This window comes from Mercenaria mercenaria, chromosome 18, assembly GCF_021730395.1.
Source record: "Mercenaria mercenaria strain notata chromosome 18, MADL_Memer_1, whole genome shotgun sequence".
In the NCBI taxonomy this organism is placed as follows: Eukaryota; Metazoa; Mollusca; class Bivalvia; order Venerida; family Veneridae; genus Mercenaria; species Mercenaria mercenaria.
Window position 1 is genome coordinate 18447267 of NC_069378.1, and position 24582 is coordinate 18471848.

The following is a 24582-nucleotide window of genomic DNA, read 5'->3' on the forward strand; positions in this document are numbered from 1 at the left end:
ATGACCTAGTTTTTGACCCGACATGACCCAGTTTCGATCCAGGCCTAGAGATCATCAAGATAATCATTCTGTGCAAGTTTGTATCAAAGCATAAATGAAACCTCTATATGACTGAAAGGGCCAAAAATGAAAGTAACTCTAGAACCCATGATGGAATCTAGCCGGTTTTCGAAAGGAACCGAGATCTAATTGTGACTTAAGTTGTGTGTAAGTGTGGTTAAAATAAAATATAAAATGTCACTTCTATTGTGTTCACAAGGTAAAAATTACCAAATTTTGGCTCTTTTAAGGGTCAATCAGGGGCCGTAACTCCGGAACCTATGATTGGATCTGACAGTTCATCAAGGAATCCAAGATTTATTGTTGTTGAAGATATTTTGCAAGACTGTATCAAATCAAACCATAATTGAAGTCTCTATATGGCTGCAAAAGCCAAATAGCAAATTTTTGCCCTTTAAGGGGCCATAACTCTGCAACCCATGATGGGATCTGGCCAGTTTTCGAAAGGAACTGAGATATTATGCCAATACAAATTGTGTGCAAGTTTGATTAAAGTTGATTGCAAAATGTTGTCTCTATCATGTTCACAAGCCAAAAATAGCAAATTTTGGCCCTTTAAGGGGCCATAACTCTGCAACCCATGATGGGATCTGGCCAGTTTTCGAAAAGAACTGTGATATTATGCCAATACAAGTTGTGTGCAAGTTTGATTAAAGTTGATTACAAAATGTAGCTCTATCGTGTTCACAAGCCAAAAATAGCAAATTTTGGCTTTTTAAGGGGCCATGACTCTGCAACCCATGACTGGATCTAGCCACTTTTCTAAAGGATCCGAGATATTATGCCAATACAAGTTGTGTGCAAGTATGATTAAAGTTGATTGCAAATTGTGGTCTCTATCATGTTCACAAGCCAAAAATGGCAAATTTGGGCCCTTTAAGGGGCCATATCTCTGGAACCCATGATGGGATCTTGCCAGTTTTCGAAAGGAACCGAGATATTATGCCCATACAAGTTGTGTACAAGTTTGATTAAAATCAAATTAAAAATGTGGTCTCTATCGTGTTCACAAGGAAATTGTGAACGGATGGACGACGGACGGACGACGGACGATCACAAAAGCTCACCCTGTCACTACTTGACAGGTGAGCTAAAAACAAAAGCACCGCAATGCGGAGCAATATACGCCCGAAGGAATGACCTTTGATGCCTAAGTGTGACCATGACCTTGAAGCAAGCCATCCAAAATGCGCGCTCTGCACGTCGTCTCAATGTGGTGAACATTTGAGCCAAGTTTCTTTAAAATCTTTCAAGCAGTTCAACAAGTTACAGAGTAACTACATGTGGTGCAATCTGACTGAAGTACATCAGTCTCCAATTGACACTGCTTAGCAAACAAAATCTCCTTACAACACCATTATTCTCGCATGTTGTTTTCGTTATTATGAAAAAGGTTTATATCTGCAGAAAGATTTCAAATAATGGAAGATGCAATGCATTTAAAATAAGTCATATAAAACTATAACCAATGACAACCACAATTAACTGGACAAATACATCCTTAAAAGTTATATTTTTCAAGACAATTGATTTTTCAAGACAAGACAAGAGATGTGCCATTTAAAAATACTTCTAGTAGTTAAATGCAGTCAATTTACATATTTACGTAAGCCAACTGTTTTGTAAATGACCAAAAAGGAGTGAGGCTTGTAACAACCGCATAGATGAGAATGAAATGGGCGAGGGAAAGGCAACCCCCGCCCCTACAAAAAGGAATGTATTTTTGCATGCTGCACAGGATCTTTCCGCTGGAAAAACGTGTCATACCAGGGGTCTCTTTTACTAAGAAAGTGACGACGATAGTGGGCGTCTTTCCACAGAAATGTTTCACCAAAAAACCAATTTTCCCCAAAAAAATCAATTTTCCCCAATCTATTTCCAATTTTTATGTTTCAGGGATCAAATTTAGCGGTCGCTAACTCACGAAATTGAGAAAGAATAAAAAAATGCGAGTAGGAAATCATGGCATTCAAATATTTTCATGATCACATTTGAAAATCGATGAATTTGCTGAAACTGTCATTTGCTCTTTAAAAGCTCCTTTGGGTTAGTTATTTTACCAATAATCATGTTACCACTTGTAGATGCTTGTCACTGTAACAAATGTAAATTATCAGATATCTAAGTAAGCGTCTAGACGATATTTGTTTTTCGTTTTGGTCGGTGATTCGCAACTGCGAAAATGGAGAGGAAAATTACAACAAGTTTCTTTGGGCGAAAAAGGACCAGGGAGACCTAAAATGCTAGCGACACCACGGGCAGTGACCTAAAAGAACTTAAAACTTCCGAGTCCAGCCAAAAGTCCAAAGAATCATCGAGTACTTTGGTTCGTACTTCCGAAACCAGGCAGTCCCAGCCTGTCCGAACCATGAAAAAGTTTAACATTTAACTTTTATATGAAACCAAACAACAACAAAACAACTTAATAAATTTAGCATGTAAAACAGCCCTTGAATAATTGCAAGTGGAACCCACCATGTTGCTAGTGGAAAAAATGGCACTAGCAAAAAATTGCTAGTGGGAAAAAAAGTTAAATTTGATCCCAGAAATAGGATAACTTAAAATATGAATTGCTTTAAAAAAAATCTAATGACTAATGTACAGTGTAAAATCAGTATTACATGATGTATATAATACTGTGAATTTTCCCCAATTGGCCTCTTTCGCGTGATTTTTCCCCCATTTGACCAGCACCCAGCATCTTCCCCAACTCCTAAAAAAAAACCTGCATACTGGTGTAATATGACTCATTTGCTATAATTTACAAATTAATGTATAAATTCATACAATACTGTAATAAAATAGTGCTTAAAAGATTTCATTATTTGAAGGATATTGTATGTAAGAAAACAACTTATCATTGGTTGTAGGTGTGGGTGGAAATATTCAATTCTTTTTAGTGGTAACTGGGCAGAGCCTCATTATTGCCTAAATTGATATCCTCATGCCAGGTACTCTGATATGCTTCAACAATCAGTGAAAGATCTTTAAAAAGTGCTATCTCATCTGAATACGTAGGTATGAATAAAGGTAAAGTCCCTATAAAGGGGAGTAACCTACCTTCAGTTCCAATGGGCAAGTCATCCTCTATATCATCAGTTGTCCCCCTTGATAAAGACTCCATTCTTCTATTTCTGGAAAAAGAAAATAAACCATTTCATTTTAGTGCAAAACATTTACTTACGATAGAGATTTTCAATGTTTTTCATTGATCCTTATTATTTTGAGCTGTGCCATGAGAAAACCAACATAGTGCATTTGCGACCAGCATGGATCCATGCTGGTCGCAAATGCACTATGCTGGTTTTCTCATGACGTGGCTCAATTTTATAGGCATGTCGAGTGGAAAAGCACCAGGTTTCCTTATTAAGTGTACTCTAATATTCTGAAGAGTCATAAAACTGTCAGTTATATGAATGATAAAACAAAGTCCTGCTGATGAGAACAATGTTATAAGGAAAGATTTACTATGTAAAGTAATACATGGCTTTATTCATCTTAAACCTTGTATTAATTTCCCCATACAGTCAAAACTTGTAATTAAAGACTGTGCCTTGGTCTTTAATCAAAGGTTAATACACAAGGCAAACAGGGAACTAATTGTCAGAAGGGCCAGCTTGCCACTCTTACAAGATGGGTCACAAGACAGCATTTTTAAGCACAGGTTTTACTGTTTAGATCCATGGGGCATAACTACATGACATTGTGTTGAGCAACAAAGCAGCCTATAAAAATGGAATAGGGCTGTAGAATGTAAGGTAAATGTGCCTTGATGATGATCATTTTACAATGATTCTGTCTACTTTTTACATTTTCTCCACTTATGCAGACTCTATCGAGGAATAATAAATGAAAAGAAAGTACAATAAAATAGTTCATATACCATGATCATTTTTCAATGACAAATTTCAGTTTTTGCAGTGCCTCTACTTTTGGTAACCTTGCATGGTCTGTCCAATATCTTAATACATTAGAGCTTCTCACTGATGGTCCACCCACACATTAATAAAATCCAATATTGCTTTGTCGATTTTCAAAAAATACTTTACTATATTACATCAATAAACACAAAAGTTTATTTTTGTGTGCAAATTTTCCTAAGGGCCGATCTTTTTTCACCATTATAAGTGAATATCGAATGAATATTTACTATTTCAAAATCAATTTTTACCACTTTCATTCTTATGAATATGAAATCCAATGACAAAGAAATTAATATGTCTGGAGGTTTCTTTTAAAAGAGAGGTTCATGGTTAGATGTTCATTTTAAGCCAAGCTTGGCAGACACTGATGATGACAATCCAAAAAACGATTCACAAGAAGAAGTCATCTAAGTCTTTCCATTTATAGATTGAACCATTTAAAAGAAAAGTTTAATGCTGTCAAGAAAAGCCGACTGAAAAAATTTAAGAAAGGTCTACCCAATAATTCTTCTGACCAACTTTTGTGATCATCATCAAGAAGTCATTAGAGGTATTTCTATATTTCTTTTGTTCAGTCAAGATTTTGCACAAGTCAAGCAGAAAAATTCGAACAAGTTTTACAGGTGCCCTGTGAAAAAGGTTCATGAACTTCATGAATTTATTCATGAACAAATTCGTGAAATAGTTCATGAATAAATATTCATGAGAGTCAAAATTTATGTTTCATGAATTTCGATATTCATGAACTTGTTCATGAATTAAAAATAATACATGAACAAGTTCATGAATATTGAAATTCATGAAACATAAATTTTGATTTTCATGAATTTTAATTCATGAACAAGTTCATGAATATTGAAGTTTATGAAACATAAATTTTGATTTTCATGAATTTTTATTCATGAACTATTTCATGGTCGTGAAAACTTGTGACATTTTAAAAGGATTTTATAGTTTTTAAAATGAACGATTTATGACAACACCATAATTACTTACTTGATATTCAGTATACCCATGTTCCTTTTAAACCATTCATAACTGTAGTATGATAAATATTTCCTTCTTATTTGCTGCACAAATTTCTCAAAAATTGCTGAATCACATGTGCAAAAAAATTCCCAGCATGCAACAAAATAATGGAAACTGATCATGTAACATTATAATTTAATGTTCATGAACATTCACGAACAGTTCATGAACTTATTCATTATTGTAATAGGTAATAAACCTAAGTTTTATGTTTAATGAATGAACAGTTCAGAAACTCACAATTGGGTTCATTATCTGGTACTGAACTAGAAAAAAGTTTTGAATTTTAGTACTTTTAATGAACCTGTGTTCATGAACAATTTTGGTTCTTAGTCTAATACCAACAGTAACTGTTCAGGAACTGGTAAAGTTCTGTAAGTTATTGAACTTTTGCAGTTTTTGAACCAATGGTCAAGAACAATCATTGTTCTAGAACCACAGTCTAAGAACTGTTATGCTGGTTCTAGAAAATCTTTTACATGGGAAAACCATAACCCTGTAGTTCCTGAATCACAATTTCAATCATTATCTGAATTTCATTTTCAAGTTCATGAATTTCTTAAATTATTTAATGGATTTTCTGAAATGTTCATGAACTACATTTACAAGTTCATGAATTGAAAGTAATATTCTTGAACTTGAGAGTTCATGAATTTAAGTAAGTGAACTTTCCTTGTAGTTCTTGAACTTTTTTGATAATTCATGAATTCTTACAAATTCATGAATAAATTCATGAAGTTCATGAACCTATTTCACGGGGGGTGTCAATGACAAGATGCTAATATACTGACCAAATTTCATGTAATTCTGACCAACCATTTCCAAAAGGAATATGTTTTGGTAAAATTATGTTGACACATAAAAGATGCCGATGTGCGTCAGCCTTAACCTATGAGAGAATCCAGTATTTCAGTCAATAATAATAAATGCTTTTGTAATAATTCTTGCTAAATCAATACCAAACATTTCAAATAATAAGTGGAAAGCAAACTTTAAATTCCTTCAGGAACTCATACAGCTATTGTAATTGATAAGAAAACTTTACTAGGAATACATTACATAATTTCAGATGAAATATTAACGAAATAATAATAAGCCACGCCATAGTGGCTTTGTGACCAGCATGAATCCAGACCAGCCTGCGCATCATTGCAGTCTGGTCAGGATCCATGCTGTTCGCTAATGGTTTCTCTCATTGCAATAGTCTTTGAAAGCGAACAGCATGGATCCTGACCAGACTGCGCTAATGCGCAGGCTAGTCTGGATCCATGCTGGTTGCAAATGCACATTGTCAATTGGTTTTCTCATGGTGCAGCTCATATATTGTGTATTTTGTATGTAGTCATAAGCACTGTGAACTAACAACAGATAAACAGATTGACGGTGAGTGATCACAAACGCTCAGTGCTAATGTGAGCAAAAAATTTAAATCCATCTCCGCTAAAAAGCACTTAAATTATCTCTCAAATACACTCCTACACACTTTCTAACACAGAACCACACTAAGTGGTCAGTTCTTCTTTCTATCTCTAACAATTCTTAATATACCCCTACTCGCCTACAATTCCACTCAATCTTAGTACTGTGAAATATTAGATTTAAAACGTATTTATCTAAAACATAGAAGAAACTTATTGAAAAATATTTACAATATTGTACTAAATGATGCCAACAACACAGAACAAAAAAGACTTCCATTTTTTTTTTTAAATATAATAATTCTTTCGCCTCTATCTCCATCATTTCTTAATAACAATATTATCCAAGCCAGGATCTACCCAAACTTGCCTCACAAAAAAACCAATTTAATTTTAATTCCAAAAGAAACAAAAACATCCTACAGCAAACCAGTTTTTTTTTTCAAGTATCTTCTTCAGTTTCACATTTTCAAATTGAGAATACCATAGTGAAAAAAAAAAAATCTCCTCTTTCCAAAATCTGCATTTTGCATTCGAAGTAATCAAGACTTGTAAATTACCACAGATCCTAGCACAGGCAATTAAGAAAATGATGGGTTTTTATTTGTTTATAAACTGTAAATGATTCCTTCATTTTCTTCATTAGAAAACATTCCAGCTGAATTAAAAGAGCTTGAAAACAATTCCAGGAAAACCAATAGACTCCAAATTTATTTCATTTTCTTCTCTCAAAATAAACTGTGTCAATTATTTTATTTTTTATTTTTTTGAAAAGGTAAAAACAAGAGCTGTCAGAGGAAACAAAGTGTTTGATAGAGAAACAGGTTATATCTGAGGAAACTAGAGCTGTCATTGAGACAAAAGAGACAAAAGTTTGAATCAAATCCATTTAGTAATAACAGAGTTAGACATGTAAACTTTATAAGCTGGATGTGTAAAAGTGATATTTCTGGTAAAGTTATGGACCTTGTGTCAAATGATGTTAGTTTGAATCAAACCTTTTTATCAAGAAACAAGATAGGTCAAAAATGCATAAATTAAACTTTAACCTGAAATTCTTAGAGAATATAAGGGCATAATTCGTTATACATTTGAGTTGAAGTTATGGACCTTGTTTCCTGTTAAACTTGTGATGATTGAACCTTTAGCATGCTAGATAAATTGTCGTCTGCTGGAAATGTCGTCTGCTAAAATTGTAAAGTTCATTCAATTTGCTCCAAAATTGGAAGAAATATTGTCAGAGTAGCCAACAGCTTGGAACCTGATCAGACGCCGATTTAATCGGCGTCTGATCTGGTTCCAAGCTGTTTGCAAAGGCTGTTAAATTCGCCTGAAGCAGGCTAAGGGTTAAGACAACAGTATTCTATTATTATAATAATTTAAGATCATATCCATTTAGATAAAACAGAGATAGAGTAAAAGTGTACCAAAGTTTTAAGGGTATTTATTCATTAAATATTGGTGCCAGAGTTATCAGCCTTGTGTCATAATTATGAGGGTGATGATGTGGAAAACAGCTGTTACTGAGATACACAAGTATTTAGTTACAAATTGACAGTGAATAAAAATTATATTAGGCCAAGACAATTGTTTTTAATGTCTAAACATTTTATTGAATTACTGTAGCAATATGTACAGAAATCAGTGTATTTAGTTAAATTTTGTTTCTATAAGTACCGCACAGTATTATGGCGCTTTTATTTTTAGCAACATGTAAATAAACAGTCAGTCCTTAGCAATCTCTTTTAAAAGGAGATATTGAAAGTAAGATCAATAGTTGGTTTGATAGTGCAGTAGGTTGAGTGGACAGACATGTAATCATTTGTAGTAATAGTTTTGATGGTTCGAACCTTGCATCCGGGCGTCTTTTTTTTTTTAATTTGCATTTAATTTATATGCTTTGTGTAAGTTTGTTTTTCTCTGATCTCTAATTTATTCACGAAAGCCTCAAAAACATTAGATCATTTTTTAAAATGAGGCTTTTTTAAACATGATTACATGTTGACAATGACATATAGACATTTCTAGCGTAAACAATCGAAAACGGATTACTGAATCCGTAAATGTTATTTGCAAATAATGGTCTAAGGGAGATACTATTGCATTACTATTGGATGAAATTGTCTCCCATAGACCACAAATTAGCCTAAAATTTTACGGATTCAGTATTCCATTTCGTAATTACGTTTACGTTAGAAAGGTCTTATATAAGTTAGCTAACAAGTAAGAACTAGATTAACAGACTTTTGTTGTTTTTGTTGAATCGTATTGACCAAAAAAGAAATTAAATAGTTTTCAAAATACCTTTTTACTGGTCCGGGAATCGAACTCCCGGCGAAAAAGTGTAAGACGGATACCAATACCACTCGGCCAACGAGGATTTACTATTTGCAGTGTAAACGTAGTGTACTGACTTTAATTTATGCTACTTTTTGTTTGTTTACATTTCAAAGCGCCTTATTACTGTGCGATACCTAAACAGTGTAAGATAGTTATTCATCTATATTTTTTGAAACTATGCTGAAAAGAGATTGACTGAATAGGTTTGCAAATGAAGTTGTCAAAACACATTTATTCAGGAAGGGCCTAAATTGTCCACCTGAAAACTTGTAGTATAGCTGTATACTATCTGTATTACAAGAATAATTTTTACGATTTTCATGAAGTTTTTGTGGGTGAAAAAAGTAGGTCACTAGGTCGTGGTGGGTCTTTAAAGCCTGACTGCATAGTACATGTATGTCAAATATATACTAAAAGATTTCTACTAAGTAAGTGACATGGTAAAATAGAAGGAATTTTTACGGTACTTCATATCATAATCTTAGAACATCACATCAAATAATTTTGCTAGCTATGGCTTTTTTATGTCTTAATTATGGTGATTATTACATGCAGAGCCAATATACTTTCAAACTCTAAAATTCCCAAATATTTGTAGTCTAACCTATGTAAAGCAGTGATGTCATAACAGCAATCAAGTTGAAACAGCAGTTGAATGACCTAACATTATCATCAGCAGAAAGAATGAACAGTGATATAACAGCAGTCAAATGACTTCACAGAATTGAAACAGCAGTTGAATGACCTAACAGTATCATCAGCAGAAAGAATTAACAGTGATATAACAGCAGTCAAATGACCTCACAGAATTGAAACAGCAGTTGAATGACCTAACAGTATCATCAGCAGAAAGAATTAACAGTGATATAACAGCAGTCAAATGACTTCACAGAATTGAAACAGCAGTTGAATGACCTAACAGTATCATCAGCAGAAAGAATTAACAGTAATATAACAGCAGTCAAATGACCTAACAGAGTTGAAACTGCAGTTGAATGACCTAACAGTATCATCAGCAGAAAGAATTAACAGTGATATAACAGCAGTCAAATGACCTAACAGAGTTGAAACAGCAGTTGAATGACCTAACAGTATCATCAGCAGAAAGAATTAACAGTGATATAACAGCAGTCAAATGACCTAACAGAGTTGAAACAGCAGTTGAATGACCTAACAGTATCATCAGCAGAAAGAATTAACAGTGATATAACAGCAATCAAATGTCCTAACAGAGTTGAAACAGCAGTTGAATGACCTAACAGTATCAAATGACCTAACAGAGTTGAAACATCAGTTGAATGATCTAACCGTATTATCGGCTGAAAGAATTAACAGTGATATAACAGCAATCAAATGACCTAACAGAGTTGAAACAGCAGTTGAATGACCAGAGTTGAAACAGCAGTTGAAAGACCTAACAGTATCATCAGCAGAAAGAATTAACAGTGATATAACAGCAGTCAAATGACCTAACAGAGTTAAAACAGCAGTTGAATGACCTAACAGTATCATCAGCAGAAAGAATTAACAGTGATATAACAGCAATCAAATGTCCTAACAGAGTTGAAACAGCAGTTGAATGACCTAACAGTATCAAATGACCTAACAGAGTTGAAACAGCAGTTGAATGACCTAACAGTATCATCAGCTGAAAGAATTAACAGTGATGTTATAACAGTCAAATGACCTAACAGAGTTGAAACAGCAGTTGAATGATCTAACAGTATCATCAGCTGAAAGAATTAACAGTAATATAACAGCAATCAAACACCTTATGGGTGTCCAGGAGTGCTGCACAATTCATAATCTCTCATGAACAGATTCAGTTAAGTCAGTTATTTCTTTGCTTGGTTACATTCTATGCTTCCAAGAAATTATTTAAAGTTTGTTTTTGTAAGGTTTTTTGTTGGGTTTAACATCATATTAACACAAAGAAAGATATTGTGGTGTTATCAAAAAGCTGTAATAATATTTTTTCAAACTTGCCTTTCTAATGAATTTTGGCTTAATATACAATTGTCATTGCAGATCTTTGATAATATAGTACAAAGTTCTAATATTCATATAACTTAAGCTAAAATAGATCTATCTTGGTTGAGCAATTAGGATAGATAGGGAAATCAAACTTTATAAATACCTCCAATTAAAAATCTAACATTTAACCTTATCATTCTGGCACGATTGATTCTGCCTTTGCGAACAGTGTAGAAAATGATCAGCCTGCACATCTATGCAGTCTTATCATAATCTGCACTGCCTGCCATTCAGTCAGTATCTTTTTGGTAAGCATCTTTTTTAATAGTTATTGGTACTGTCCAAATTGAAAGACGGACCAGTTCATTATAGAAATTTAGCAGGGTTAGGGTTAAAGAAGCTGCTACTCAGTGACCATAAATAAGTGAACCTGATCAGATGATTATAAGTTTTTGAACAAATCCTGGTGTGCATGACCAAAATCTGATGGGTTAGCTATAAGATAAAAATGTGCTATATTAGAGACTTAAAATTTACTTACAAAATGTTTGCAGTTTATCTTTACAAATTATACACTTAAAATCCTACAGTGTAAGTGAATGTATCTTGGAATGTATCATGGAATGTATATTAATCTTTTCTCATCAGCTGACGATCTATATATATATAATTTACAAGAATATTATCAACAATTTATCTTAAAACATTTATCTTGATCAATATTTTATCCCAATGTAAACACTATGAAATGTTTGTAGTTACCTTTAATTAAAACATATCACAAAACCATTATCCGAAAATAATCCGAAAAAGTTTGAAAGTGAAATCCTTTGCTTCACACATCACACGTAAATCTTCGGTAACTTTTGAAGTTATTAATATAAAAGTTCGAATGGCAAAGGGCATAGTTGCAAGTCGAAAATTTTAGTGTTTATAAACATTCTCTGTGATACGGTTGCCAAATTAGCAAACGTATCATCCAAAAATGTAAAGTAATATATCCTCACCACCACCCACTATTTTCATTTTATTTTTGGATATGAACCACAAAATTGAAAAATCTTGAATTTATTACCATGTGTAATTTGAGGACACGCCTACGTTAATAGATCCGTGTTAAATCACCCCTGATACCCACTGTAAATAGTGTCAATTTTTGGGGAGTTATAATATTTATAGGTTGTCAATGGTTAAATTTGTTCATATTATCATGATTTATAACAGTCATATGAAGTATCGACATCATTTAGTTTTAAAAATATCACTGTACTAGCAGAGTACCACAAGGGCTTTAAGAGATAAAGGGCAGACAAAAGGCTACACAAGCAAATCTGACAGACAAAATGACCAAATGGCTGGACAGAGAGAATGGCCAAGTGGCTGGTCAGTCAGTCAGTCTGTTTGTTTGTTTTGGGTTTATTGCCTGTTTTTAACAATATTTCAGCTATGTAATGGTGGGCAGTTAACCTAACAAGTGGTCTTAGATTCTGTACCAGTACAAACCTGTTCTCCGCAAGTACCTGCCAACTTCCCAACTTGAATCAGTGGTGGAGGATGAATGATTTCAAACATAATGTCTTGTACCAAGTTGTCTCGTCCAGGGATCAAACTCACAACATCCAGATCCTCGACAGACAAACTGACTAAGTGGCTGGACAGACAAACTGACTTAGTGACTAGGCAGATAAACTGACTTATAGGTTGGACAGACAAACTAAGGGGCTGGTCAGACAAACTGACCAAATGGTGGGACAAACAAACTGACAAACAATGTGACTATTTTTTATTATTTCTCTAAATTTCTATAAAAACAGTATCATATTCATGAAATTAATCCTATTTATTCAAATAAAATTCATAAACAGCAAAAGCCATGAACAAACCAATGTTATGAACGTATGAACATTGCATGCACTGTACAAGAATCTGCAAGTTAACATCATCTCAACCACCAATAATCCTTCTGAACTGCCACTCTAAAATCTTGTTACAATTTTCAAACAATTAACGAAAAGAATAACATTGGAAGAATGAATATTAATTAGCAATATTTACCATAACTCATTCATGTCATTTGGGCCTGTACTCATTGAACAGGTGACAAGAAATTTCAAAAAAAAACAAAAAAATTGGTAAAAAGAGCATGAAGGAATATAATTATCTAACAATGCCTTCTTTATTTAAAAAGACCTTCTTACATTCATCTATAGGTATTACATGTTGACAAGACATTAAGGCTTTACAAAAAAGTTCAAACAATATGACATTCTGTAGGTCCTGTAATTTACAAAATGGCAGTTTTATGAACTTCACCTGGTCAAATTCTGAAGGAGCACTTTTACAAAGATAATGTCAACAAACTGGTCCACCTCTTCATAAAGATAAACTTTATAGCTCATAATCTATCTGAAAACATTTACAATACCAGAGAGCACTTAGTACATTCACTAAAGGGTAGTATTGAGGATGAAATATTTTTATATCCTGTAATTTAAATAAAGACCTAAGCAGAACTTCCGTAATTGCTAATATTATATAACCTTCTCAAATGCACTCATTTGAGTGCTCGAAAGAAGTGCATGCGCGGGTCTGCAAAAAGTGATATTGACCCGCAAAAGTGATGACTCTTGTTATATCACTTTTTCTTATGTGTATGAAATATGGGCCAGTCAAACGAGAAAGACATTATATAACAGAACAATTATAGACTTATGTTTCAGTCAATATGTGTTTTTATGGACCTGTAAAAACACATATTGACTGAAACATAAGTCAATAACTGTATATTATCTTATAATAAGTTTTTCAATATATAGTTTTTCAGTTGCCTGGTTTCTGTAAAAATACCAACTTAAAAGTTCTAAAGTCCTATAACATGGCAACTTACTGTAACCTCACATGAATAACAAGGGTGAATGAAGAATGAATATAAGACCCCTTTACTTGCCTGGAGATATTACTTGATTTAACCCACAACTTCTAAGTTTAAATCCTAAGTCATGTGTCAGCCATGCAGGCAAATACTGAAACACTATCTTGACACACTCAAACCAAAACAAATACCAACAGAAAACAGTATCAACAAAACACCTTAAGTATTATTTCCAGAACTTTAAGATTTTCATGTTAATCCATCTTTTAATAGTAAGTACATAAATACAAACAGCATGGGGCACTTCCTGATTCATTGAAAATAAAAATTACACACACGTGTTACTGTTGCATTCATACTTTTCATAACAAATGAATTCCAAAATTAAAAGTGCAAAAGTTTCAAAAGAGCATATTTTAAAGTACTTCCTCGTTAAAGGAAGGTAAAAACAGTAGTTGATAACTTTGTAATGGTTCAATGTGACAATGTGAATAATACAAAACTGCAACTGTCTAGCAATTCAGTAAACTTAATTGCGGCCCAAGCATCTGCATAATAGCAGCACTTGAATAAATTTGGGAAAGGACTTATAATGATGCAACAGATCAAGCTTCATGAAAATCTATCAAACTGTTCATGAGAAGAAGTTGTTTGCAGGTATTTCTATTTTTAACTAAGGGGCTAATTAATAATAGATCCAAAATTTGAAAAAGACCTTACAATAATGCTACAGATCACTTTTCATAAAGATCCATTAAGTGGCTCCTGTTGAGAAGTTTTTTAAAGGTTTACTCAATTTTCAGCTCTACCAGCAAACAAAGGAGCCACTGGCTCATGAGAAGAATTTGTTTAAAGGTCTTTTTACTTTTAGCTCTGGTGAACCCTTTAAACGGGGTCAAGCTGAAACATTTGAACAAGCATGATGGAAGACCATGCAAGAAAGCTACTGGCCAAGTTTGGTGCAATCCTGAGAAGTAGTTTCAGAGCAGATGTCATCTGAAGAAAAGTGTGGATGGACAGACAATGGACGGATAGATGCTGGAACATGGATAAAAGACAGACCAGATGGAGAGCCATCACAATATCTCACCCATTTCATGCTCGGGTAAGCTAAAAAGATGCAGAATCTGATGCTGACAAAAAGGTCAGTGCAAACAGCTTTACAAAACTAAACCAGACTGTAACACAGACACTAACAAATCTGTGAGTGCAACAGCTCTGTCTATTTTTCCATCAGTCAAGCTAATATCCTCGGAAATCCTGTTAAGACAACTGTAAACCAAACAGTACTTTGATTGATGTATTCATTGCATATTCAATTAGGTCCAGCCAATACTTGTATGTTAAGATTCATTATAGCATGAAAGTCAACAGAAGTGTGCTAAATAAAATACCTTAGTCACTGAAGTAGAAATTGAACATCATTTCATCTTTCAACCTATTCAAATCTTCTTTTTGCAAGCAACTTTGTAATGAAATCAAATTTTATGACTAACAAATTGGAAAGTAATGAACCATCCATTTAAACTTGTTGGACCTATATACACTTGGATTACACATTCATAAGCCCATAAGAGCGGGTGCAGTGGTCCAATGGTAACACTGTCTGATTACAAAACCAGGGGTTGTGAGTTCAAGCCCCCACTCCTCCAAATAAAAATGCTGAACATTGGGATAAGAGACCCGTGTATGGGTGCTTCACACCTGGCTTGCTTAAGAACCAGGGAGCTTCTGGAACTGAAGCCTCTTATCCTCCCACTAACATTACTAACAGTCTTCTGGAGGAGTGGTCCATGTGGGTTACTAGTGGCAACTATAAACAAGTTTACATACACACAAAAGATAAGCACACAGATCAAACAACCAAATTATTCAAGGTCAATTATTCTAAAGGGCCACTAGTCAGATGGCCAACCTGAAAATTATGACTGAACTAACCCTCTCCCTTACCATAACTCTATGTCACATTTCAAGGTGAATGATGATTTATGGATTGGCAGACCTTTGCACAGTCCAAGTGGACCTTCTGTCAATGTTCACTTTAAACCTAGGAAGCCTTTGAAATAGCCAGCCTTTGGTTTAGAAAGCCTTTGGACTATTTAGCAGAAGCTATCTCCTACAGGAAAAGGAGGCCACTGCCACCATAAATATTTTAGAAAACATTTTGTGAAGGTAAGATTTACATTTAATGACAAAGTTTCTAGTACTTTTCAGAGGACCAATGCAAAATTAATGACTTTTATTTAAACTTGTTCTTATGAAATAGTCATGACTAGTGACATTTTTATCTGGAGTAAATAATGTACCGCGAAAGGAGATAATCACAGTATGTAGGATGCAAGGCTAGGGGAGGTAACTGCTACAGGAAGAAGTACACTAAGGGAGGAAGGGTGACACTGAAAAGTCTTGATGTTAAAATTTCTGTGTCTAGAATGAATTTAAAGTTGAAAGCAGCTATCTAAATACTACCATTCAGATTCTATCCTTAAATTATATGTTACAAAAAGAAAAGGACACTGATAAGAAAAACTAAAAAGAGAATTAAAATTAAGCTGTAAATGAACCTGTGTTAAGGTAGTTCTGCACATCTGGGTTTTTTTTTCCTACATGTAGAATCTGAGTAAACCCTGATTTTTCAAAATTCAGACTATACTGAGAAAATTCCGCAGATAAAAAAGAAAGTTTCATGTGCTTGATTTTTGGCCAAAATGATCTGAAACATTTGGATCTTATGCAAGTTTTCATAGAGTCAATTGGAAAATCAGTTTTAGGGACACTTTAAAGAATATATCTATTTTCTACAGAGTAGATTTTGCTGAACTTCCCAGTCATTTCTAAACATATGGTCTACACTATAGTGATCTAACACGACCAGCAAATAACCTACATACATGTAGAGCAAAATCTATCTCAGGTTATTCTGCAATAACGCACGCATGTGCAGTGACGTGATCCGATCCAGGTGCGTAGCACGGTCGTAAAAAGAAGGCCTAGTTACCATTTTTTTCTAACACTGTTGATACTAGTATATCGTGTTATAATCGAAATAACAAGTTCCCAAGTGTGATTTATCATAGAATAACCCGAGTTTTTCGTTCTTATGCGAAACAATATATCACTCAGGCCTACGGCCATCGTGATATATTCTTACGCATAAGAACTCAAAACACTATGATAAACCACGATTGGGAACTTATTATTTCTTAAATAAAATTATACGTCAATATGCCTGGTTTTGATATGTTTAAAACAGATCCACACATTTCCAGGCAATTTTAACATGTTACTTAGAATTATTTAATGTGTCCAAAATTTTATATCATATTTTAACTTAAAAAGCAGAATATCATTGCCATTTTAATATATTTACTTGCAGGTTGCCATAAATTCACAAAATGATTTTCATTTACTTATACAAAGTCCAAGCTTTATTCTATGCTATTTGATTAGATGACATCACGCCATTACTTCCAGTTTATCAAATGTGTAGAACTTCCTTAACCGCATCAAACGGTCTGCAATTCATTTTCAGAAAATAAAACTTATGTAAACTGCTAGCATAACATGTTATAACAAAGTTGAACAGGTGTTCTTGTGGCATTTTAAAACTTTGTTAACATCATAATTTCAGCATTTTTCACATGCAAGATGCACAGCATCATGTGCTCTGCATAAACTGCCTATTAACAACTTCTACCGGAGTTCTTATCACAAGAGAAACAGGCATGTAATTGACAGTTCTTGTAGGCGAAATATTTGTTATTCTTGGACAGATGCAACTTGCATTATGGCATGGTTTCCTTGGAGAATCATCGATTTCATAGAGTACTTTTTCACCTGAAGTTCCTTCAGGTGGTTAATAGGATACGACATGGACACTGATATCTGACCTCTAAGTGTGACCTTGACCTTGGACCTTGTGGTATGAGTTTGTGTTCTGCACATCATCTTGATAAGGTAAATAAATGGTGCCAGTTTTACGAAAATTTTCCAAGTCAGTGGTTAGGATACTGAGAGGTCAGGAGATGGATTAACGGACATGATTCACTCCTAATACAGCTGGCATATACAATATATGTGAGGCACATTACTATCAAGGACTTTGAATAAATGAATCCGAAACATTTATATCTATCCATGGACAGGCTAAGTTGAATGGTCAACAAACAAGAGCTGTCTTTAAAGACAGCGCACTCCACTATTCGGCGATTTGGCAGTAAAATGAATTTATGTCTCATTTAAAAAAAAAAAAAAAATTAAGTATGAAAGGGGCATAATTTGGTCAAAAATACAAATCAGAGTTATGGGGATTGTTACCACACATGCAGATGAGGATGATAAAGATCCATTTTAAGTTTCAAGTCATTATCTTATATTGTACTAAATTTATATCCGGAAAGCGAAGATTGCCAAAAGACTTTAAGTATGAAAGGGGCATAATTCTGTCAAAAATACAATTAGAGTTATGGGGATTGTAACCACACATGCAGATGATGATTATGAAAAAAAATATTTTTAAAGTACCAAAGATATGTCTATAAACGTAGCTTTCGAAAAAAAAACATGAAAATAATTCTAAGTATAACACCTTGCTGACCTTGACCTTGGGTATAATGGGCCCAGCCCCTGCACAGACTTTATCTGTATGCTGGACAATGTTTATGTGAAGTTACAGTAAGATATAAGCAATAGTAACAAAGATATGACAGAAAAACAAAGGTTGCCAAAAAAATTTAACCTTAAAAATAACCAAAGTAGATGTAGAACAAAGTCAGCAACTACAACTAGGCCAAGGTCACACCCTTACTTAAGCATGGGCAGGATGGCACAGCTGACCTACCGCTTGAACAAGCTATAACATATCTTACTGATTTTAAAAGTAGAAACTTACCCATCTTCTACATTTGTCTGTGATCTTTGGTTTTCTTTCCCAGTTATGTCCCCTATATCTGCTAAATAAAACGACAACGAAAAGTGATACATTTACACAAAAGAAGATCAATATTTTTCAACTGTCTGTTTGGTTTAACTAAATTAAATACTGTGAATTCATTCAATTTTTTATAACAATGAAATTTTGTGGTTTCCATCAAACTTTCAAAGCAATTATTTCACTGTTTCGTGGAAATATGAACTGTGGTTTCCAAAGTTCAAATAAAATGTAATTGAGATTTATCTCTGTTTCTTGAGAATTGTTTTTGTGGCTAAACATACCCACGAAATCCATAAAACTTGAGTCCCCTACTAACATTAATGTTTTCACAGTAAAGAAAGTACTGGTAATGACTTAAAACAAGAGGACCATGATGGTCCTGAATCGCTCACCTCTTCCCACATGACCCAGTTTTGAGTATGAAGTCATTTTTTCTATTATTTGACATAGTGACCTAGTTTTTGAGCTCATGTGACCCAGTTTTGAACATGACCTAGATATTATCAAGATAAAAATTCTGACCAATTTTCAAGAAGATCCATTGAAAAATATGGTCTCTAGAGAGGTCACAAGGTTTTTCTATTATTTGACCTATTGACCTAGTTTTCGAAGGTACATGACCCTGTTTTGAATTTTACCTAGATATCATCAAGGTGTACATTCTCACTAATTTTCATGAAGATCTCATGAAAAATATGGCCTCTAGAGAGGTCACAAGGTTTTTCTATTTTTATACCTACTGGCCTAGTTTTTGACCGCACGTGACCCAGTTTCGAAACTGACCTAGATATCATCAAGGTGAACATTCAGATCAATTTTCATGAAGATCCATTGAAAAATATGGCCTCTAGAGAGGTCAAAAGATTTTTCTAATTTTAGACCTACTGACCTAGTTTTTGACCGCAGTTGACCCAGTTTCAAACTTGGCCTAGATATCATCAAGATGAACATTCAGACCAACTTTCGTACAGATCCCATGAAAAGTATGGCCTCTAGAGAGGTCACAAAGTTTTTTTTATTATTTGACCTACTGACCTAGTTTTTAAAGGTACGTGACCCAGTTTCAAACTTGACCTAGATATCATCAAGGTGAACATTCTGACCAATTTTTATGGAGATCCATTCACAAGTATGGCCTCTAGAGAGGTCACAAGGTTTTTCTATTTTTAGACCTACTGACCTAGTTTTTGACCCCACATGACCCTGTTTCGAACTTGACCTAGATATCATCAAGATGAACATTCAGACCAACTTTCATACAGATCCCATGAAAAATATGGCCTTTAGAGAGGTCACAAGGTTTTTCTATTATTTGACCTACTGACCTAGTTTTTGACGGCACGTGACCCACTTTCGAAAATGACCTAGATATCATAAAGATGAACATTCAGACCAAACTTTTATACAGATCCATGAAAAATATGGCCTCTAGAGAGGTCACAAGGTTTTTCTATTATTTGACCTACTGACCTAGTTTTTGAGGGCACGTGACCCACTTTCGAACTTGACCTAGATATCATCAAGGTTAACATTCTGACCAATTTTCATGAAGATCTCATGAAATATATGGCCTCTAGAGAGGTCACAAGGTTTTTCTATTTTAGACCTACTGACCTAGTTTTTGACTGCACGTGACCCAGTTTCGAACTAGACCTAGATATCATCAAGATGAACATTCAGATCAACTTTCATACAGATCCCATGAAAAATGTGGCCTTTAGAGAGGTCACAAGGTTTTTCTATTATTTGACCTACTGACCTAGTTTTTGAAGGCACGTGACCCAGTTTCGAACTTGAACTAGATATCATCAAGATGAACATTCTGACCAATTTTCATGAAGATCTTATGAAATATATGGCCTCTAGAGAGGTCACAAGGTTTTTCTTTTTTTAGACCTACTGACCTAGTTTTTGACGGCACGTGACCCAGTTTCGAACTTGACCTTGATATCATCAAGGTGAACATTCTGACCAATTTTCATGAAGATCTTGTGAAATATATGGCCTCTAGAGAGGTCACAAGGTTTTTCTATTTTTAGACCTACTGACCTAGTTTTTGAAGGCACATGACCCAGTTTCGAACTTGACCTAGATATCATCAAGATGAACATTCTGACCAACTTTCATAAAGATCCCATGAAAAATGTGACCTCTAGAGTGGTCACAAGCAAAAAGTTTACGGACGGACGGACGGACGCACGCACGGACGCACGGACGACGGACACCACCGCGCGATCACAAAAGCTCACCTTGTCACTTTGTGACAGGTGAGCTAAAAATGTATTCACTGTTGTTCTGAAATGATTATGCATGTTACATGATATGAGAGGCAAAGGTTTCATTTACTGTCTGACGAATTAACTGAATGGCTGCTCCACATAAATTACTATAAAAGCAGAAATTTACGCGAGGGTTTAATTTTCGCTATAATCGCGAGGCCCTACATCTCGCAGAAATTAATACTCACGTAAATATTTACCATTAGTATAATTCAGATTCAAATACGATACCATTTTTCACAATTTCGTGAATATTAAACCTCGCGAACAAACCTAATATTTCAAATTTGCAAAATTTTGACCCAGCGAAAATATGTGCTTTTACAGTAGCACATTTTTTAATTTAGTGAATTGGGTTAAAATTGCAGTGTTCTGAATTTTCTCACTGCAGAAGCTTATTAAAATGCAAATAAAATCCTACACATTTAAGCATGAAATATCAATCTTATTCATTGGGTGCATCTAAAACTTGAACTATTTTCCATACAAAATGAAGAAGTGCAACTTTTCTTTCCTTGTTTTTCTTGTCTTTTAACATTTAACAAGGTGTTTATAAATCAGACAGGTGCTTCATATAAAAAATAATACTGTGAAATTATCTAATATCAGTGACAGTTTACAATCTTGTGGTTTCTGCCAAAATTTCAAGGTTTCTCCCTGGGAGTCATGAATTTGGGAATTTCAAATCTTGAAGCAGAAATAAATAAGTTTTTGGAGATTGATTCGTGTACTAGCATAGAATTCATAACAAGAGGACCATGATGGTCCTGAATCGCTCACCTCTTCCCACATGATCCAGTTTTGAGTATGACGTCGTTTTTTCTATTATTTGACATAGTGACCTAGTTTTTGAGCTCATGTGACCCAGTTTTGAACTTGACCTAGATATTATCAAGATAAAAATTCTGACCAATTTTCATGAAGATCCATTGAAAAATATGGTCTCTAGAGAGGTCACAAGGTTTTTCTATTATTTGACCTACTGACCTAGTTTTTTAAGGCACGTGACCCAGTTTCAAACTTGACCTAGATATCATCAAGGTGAACATTCTGACCAATTTTCATGAAGATCCATTCAAGGGTATGGTCCTAGAGAGGTCACAAGGTTTTTCTATTTCAAGACCTACTGACCTAGTTTTTGATCGCAGTTGACCCAGTTTCAAACTTGACCTAGATATCATCAAGATAAACATTCAGACCAACTTTCATACAGATCCCATGAAAAATATGGCCTCTAGAGAGGTCACAACGTTTTTTCATTCTTTGACCTACTGACCTACTTTTTGATGGCACGTGACCCACTTTCGAACTTGACCTAAATATCATCAAGATGAACATTCTGACCAATTTTTATGGAGATCCATTCACAAGTATGGCCTCTAGAGAGGTCACAAGGTTTTTCTATTTTTAGACCTACTGACCTAGTTTTTGACCGCACATGACCCTGTTTCGAACTTGATCTAGATATCATCAAGATGAACATTCAGACCAACCTTCATGAAGATCCATTGAAAAATATGGCCTTTAGAGAGGTCACAAGGTTTTTCTATTATTTGACCTACTGATCTAGTTTTTGACGGCACGTGACCCACTTTCGAACTTGACCTAGATATCATCAAGATGAACATTCAGACCAACTTTCATACAGATCCCATGGAAAATATGGCCTCTAGAGAGGTCACAAGGTTTTTCTATTATTTGACCTACTGACCTAGCTTTTGATGGCACGTGACCCACTTTCGAACTTGATTTAGATATCATCAAGGTGAACATTCTGACCAATTTTCATGAAGATTTCATGAAATATATAGCCTCTAGAGAGGTCACAAGGTTTTTCTATTTTTAGACCTACTGACCTAGCTTTTGACCGAACGTGACCCAGTTTCAAACTTGACCTAGATATCATCAAGATGAACATTCAGATTAACTTTCATACAGATCCCATGAAAAATATGGCCTTTAGAGAGGTCACAAGGTTTTTCTATTATTTGACCTACTGACCTAGTTTTTGATGGCACGTGACCCAGTTTCGAACTTGACCTAGATATCATCAAGGTGAACGTTCTGATTAATTTTCATGAAGATCTTGTGAAATATATGGCCTCTAGAAAGGTCACAAGGTTTTTCTATTTTTAGACCTACTGACCTAGTTTTTGAAGGCACGTGACCCACTTTCGAACCTGACCTAGATATCATCAAGGTGAACATTCTGACCCATTTTCATGAAGATCCCATGACGGACGACGGACGCCGCGCGATCACAAAAGCTCACCTTGTCACTTTGTGACAGGTGAGCTAAAAATTTGTCACATACTAAAATACTAAAGCAACCTTTCCAACAACAAAACTCAATCCATATTAATCTATTAGCTTTAATGGATTTGTCTGGCTGAAGGCAAAATATACCGTAATAATTCTATTTATAGCCCATGCTCTAATAAGCGCCCACTCCCAACTTTTCGGGGAAAAAACGGCCATTTTTTTCGGAAAAAATCAAAAATACGATGTTATCTAATATGCGCCCATCCTATAAATCCAATGAAAATAATCCTACCTTTTAATTGTTTAAACAGCGAATTTTCTTATTTCCATTCTGATATAAGATCGCACTTCACTTTTCTTATCTTTAATTCCGTATATTTTATATGTACAGCAGTGCTCCAGCTAGCTATTTACAGCAGGGCGCATCGCCCGTTCCGAAATTCGTTCCGCCCTGTTGCCCCGCCAGGCACCCTGCCCATTTTACAACCATTCATTTCTTTTTTTAGCCAAACTTCCCTTTTTTGCCTCAGTGATTATAATACACTGCTTAATTGCACCTTTTTATCGAGTAATACACGCCGGGGGGGCACTGACATAATTAGCAAACAATTAAACAATTACCTGCTGTAATCGTGCCCGAGGCAGACCATGATATTTTAGACTGCTCCACTAGCATTAAAATCATTGAACCTTAGTGTTAAAACAGTTTGCAAACCAGTCTGAAATCATTATCATTTCGCGCCACCTGTCAAAGTGTACTTTCGTTTCCGGTAATATAGTCGTAAATACCCCTTTAAACACAACTGAAACTTAAGTCCAGACAACAGACATTTATATGTAATTAATAAAAATCGATCACAATCAAATTTAAATAGGAAAATATTTTGATTTTATCGTTTTACAAGTTTTCGAAAGTAAGTTGTCGCCTGCTTTGTGAAGTTGCCGATTTTTCATGAAGATTTCTTTGAAATTAGTTTACTAAGATGTAATGACAGGGTACACTTTGATGTCAGATACTGTGAAATGCTGTTAACCCTTTACCACACAGAACAGAAGCCAAAGTAACCTCTTTTACATAACACTGATAAGTGATAATCAATAATCAATAATCGGTATATGGCTGATAAAGGTGACTGTCTTATCTGAACAGAGGTGTTGGCATTATTTTGTGATTACACACACACATGTTAAAAATGTCATTATTTTAATATTTTCTGTAAGTTTGATATTATTTTTGTCAATATAAAGTTTATAGCAATTTAAATTCTCTTTCCGATGATACAAAATTTATTGTAGTTTCTCTTTGAGTTTCGAAGATATAAAGTGTTAAAGTACGGGAATATATATTTTTAGGCATAAAATTCTGTTTTGGATTACTTTCACATTGAAATTCATATACAATTTCATTTTGATGTTTGAAAGTTTGATTTATAGTTAATAGACTTATCTTCCGAATCGGAATCGGTAAGTATTTATATAAAAAACAACCATC

The 24582-nt window shown here is 34.5% G+C and overlaps 1 protein-coding gene across 1 annotated transcript in view; it reads right to left on the reverse strand.

Moving 5' to 3' along the window:
• Positions 1-24582, reverse strand: part of LOC123538351 (uncharacterized) — a 144536-nt gene that overhangs the window by 74117 nt on the left and 45837 nt on the right. The window contains exons 5-6 of the mRNA XM_053529687.1: positions 18508-18565; positions 3121-3194 (exon numbers count right to left, since the gene is read on the reverse strand). Coding sequence (XP_053385662.1) covers positions 3121-3194; positions 18508-18565 — 132 coding nt within the window. The remainder of the gene's footprint in view (positions 1-3120; positions 3195-18507; positions 18566-24582) is intronic.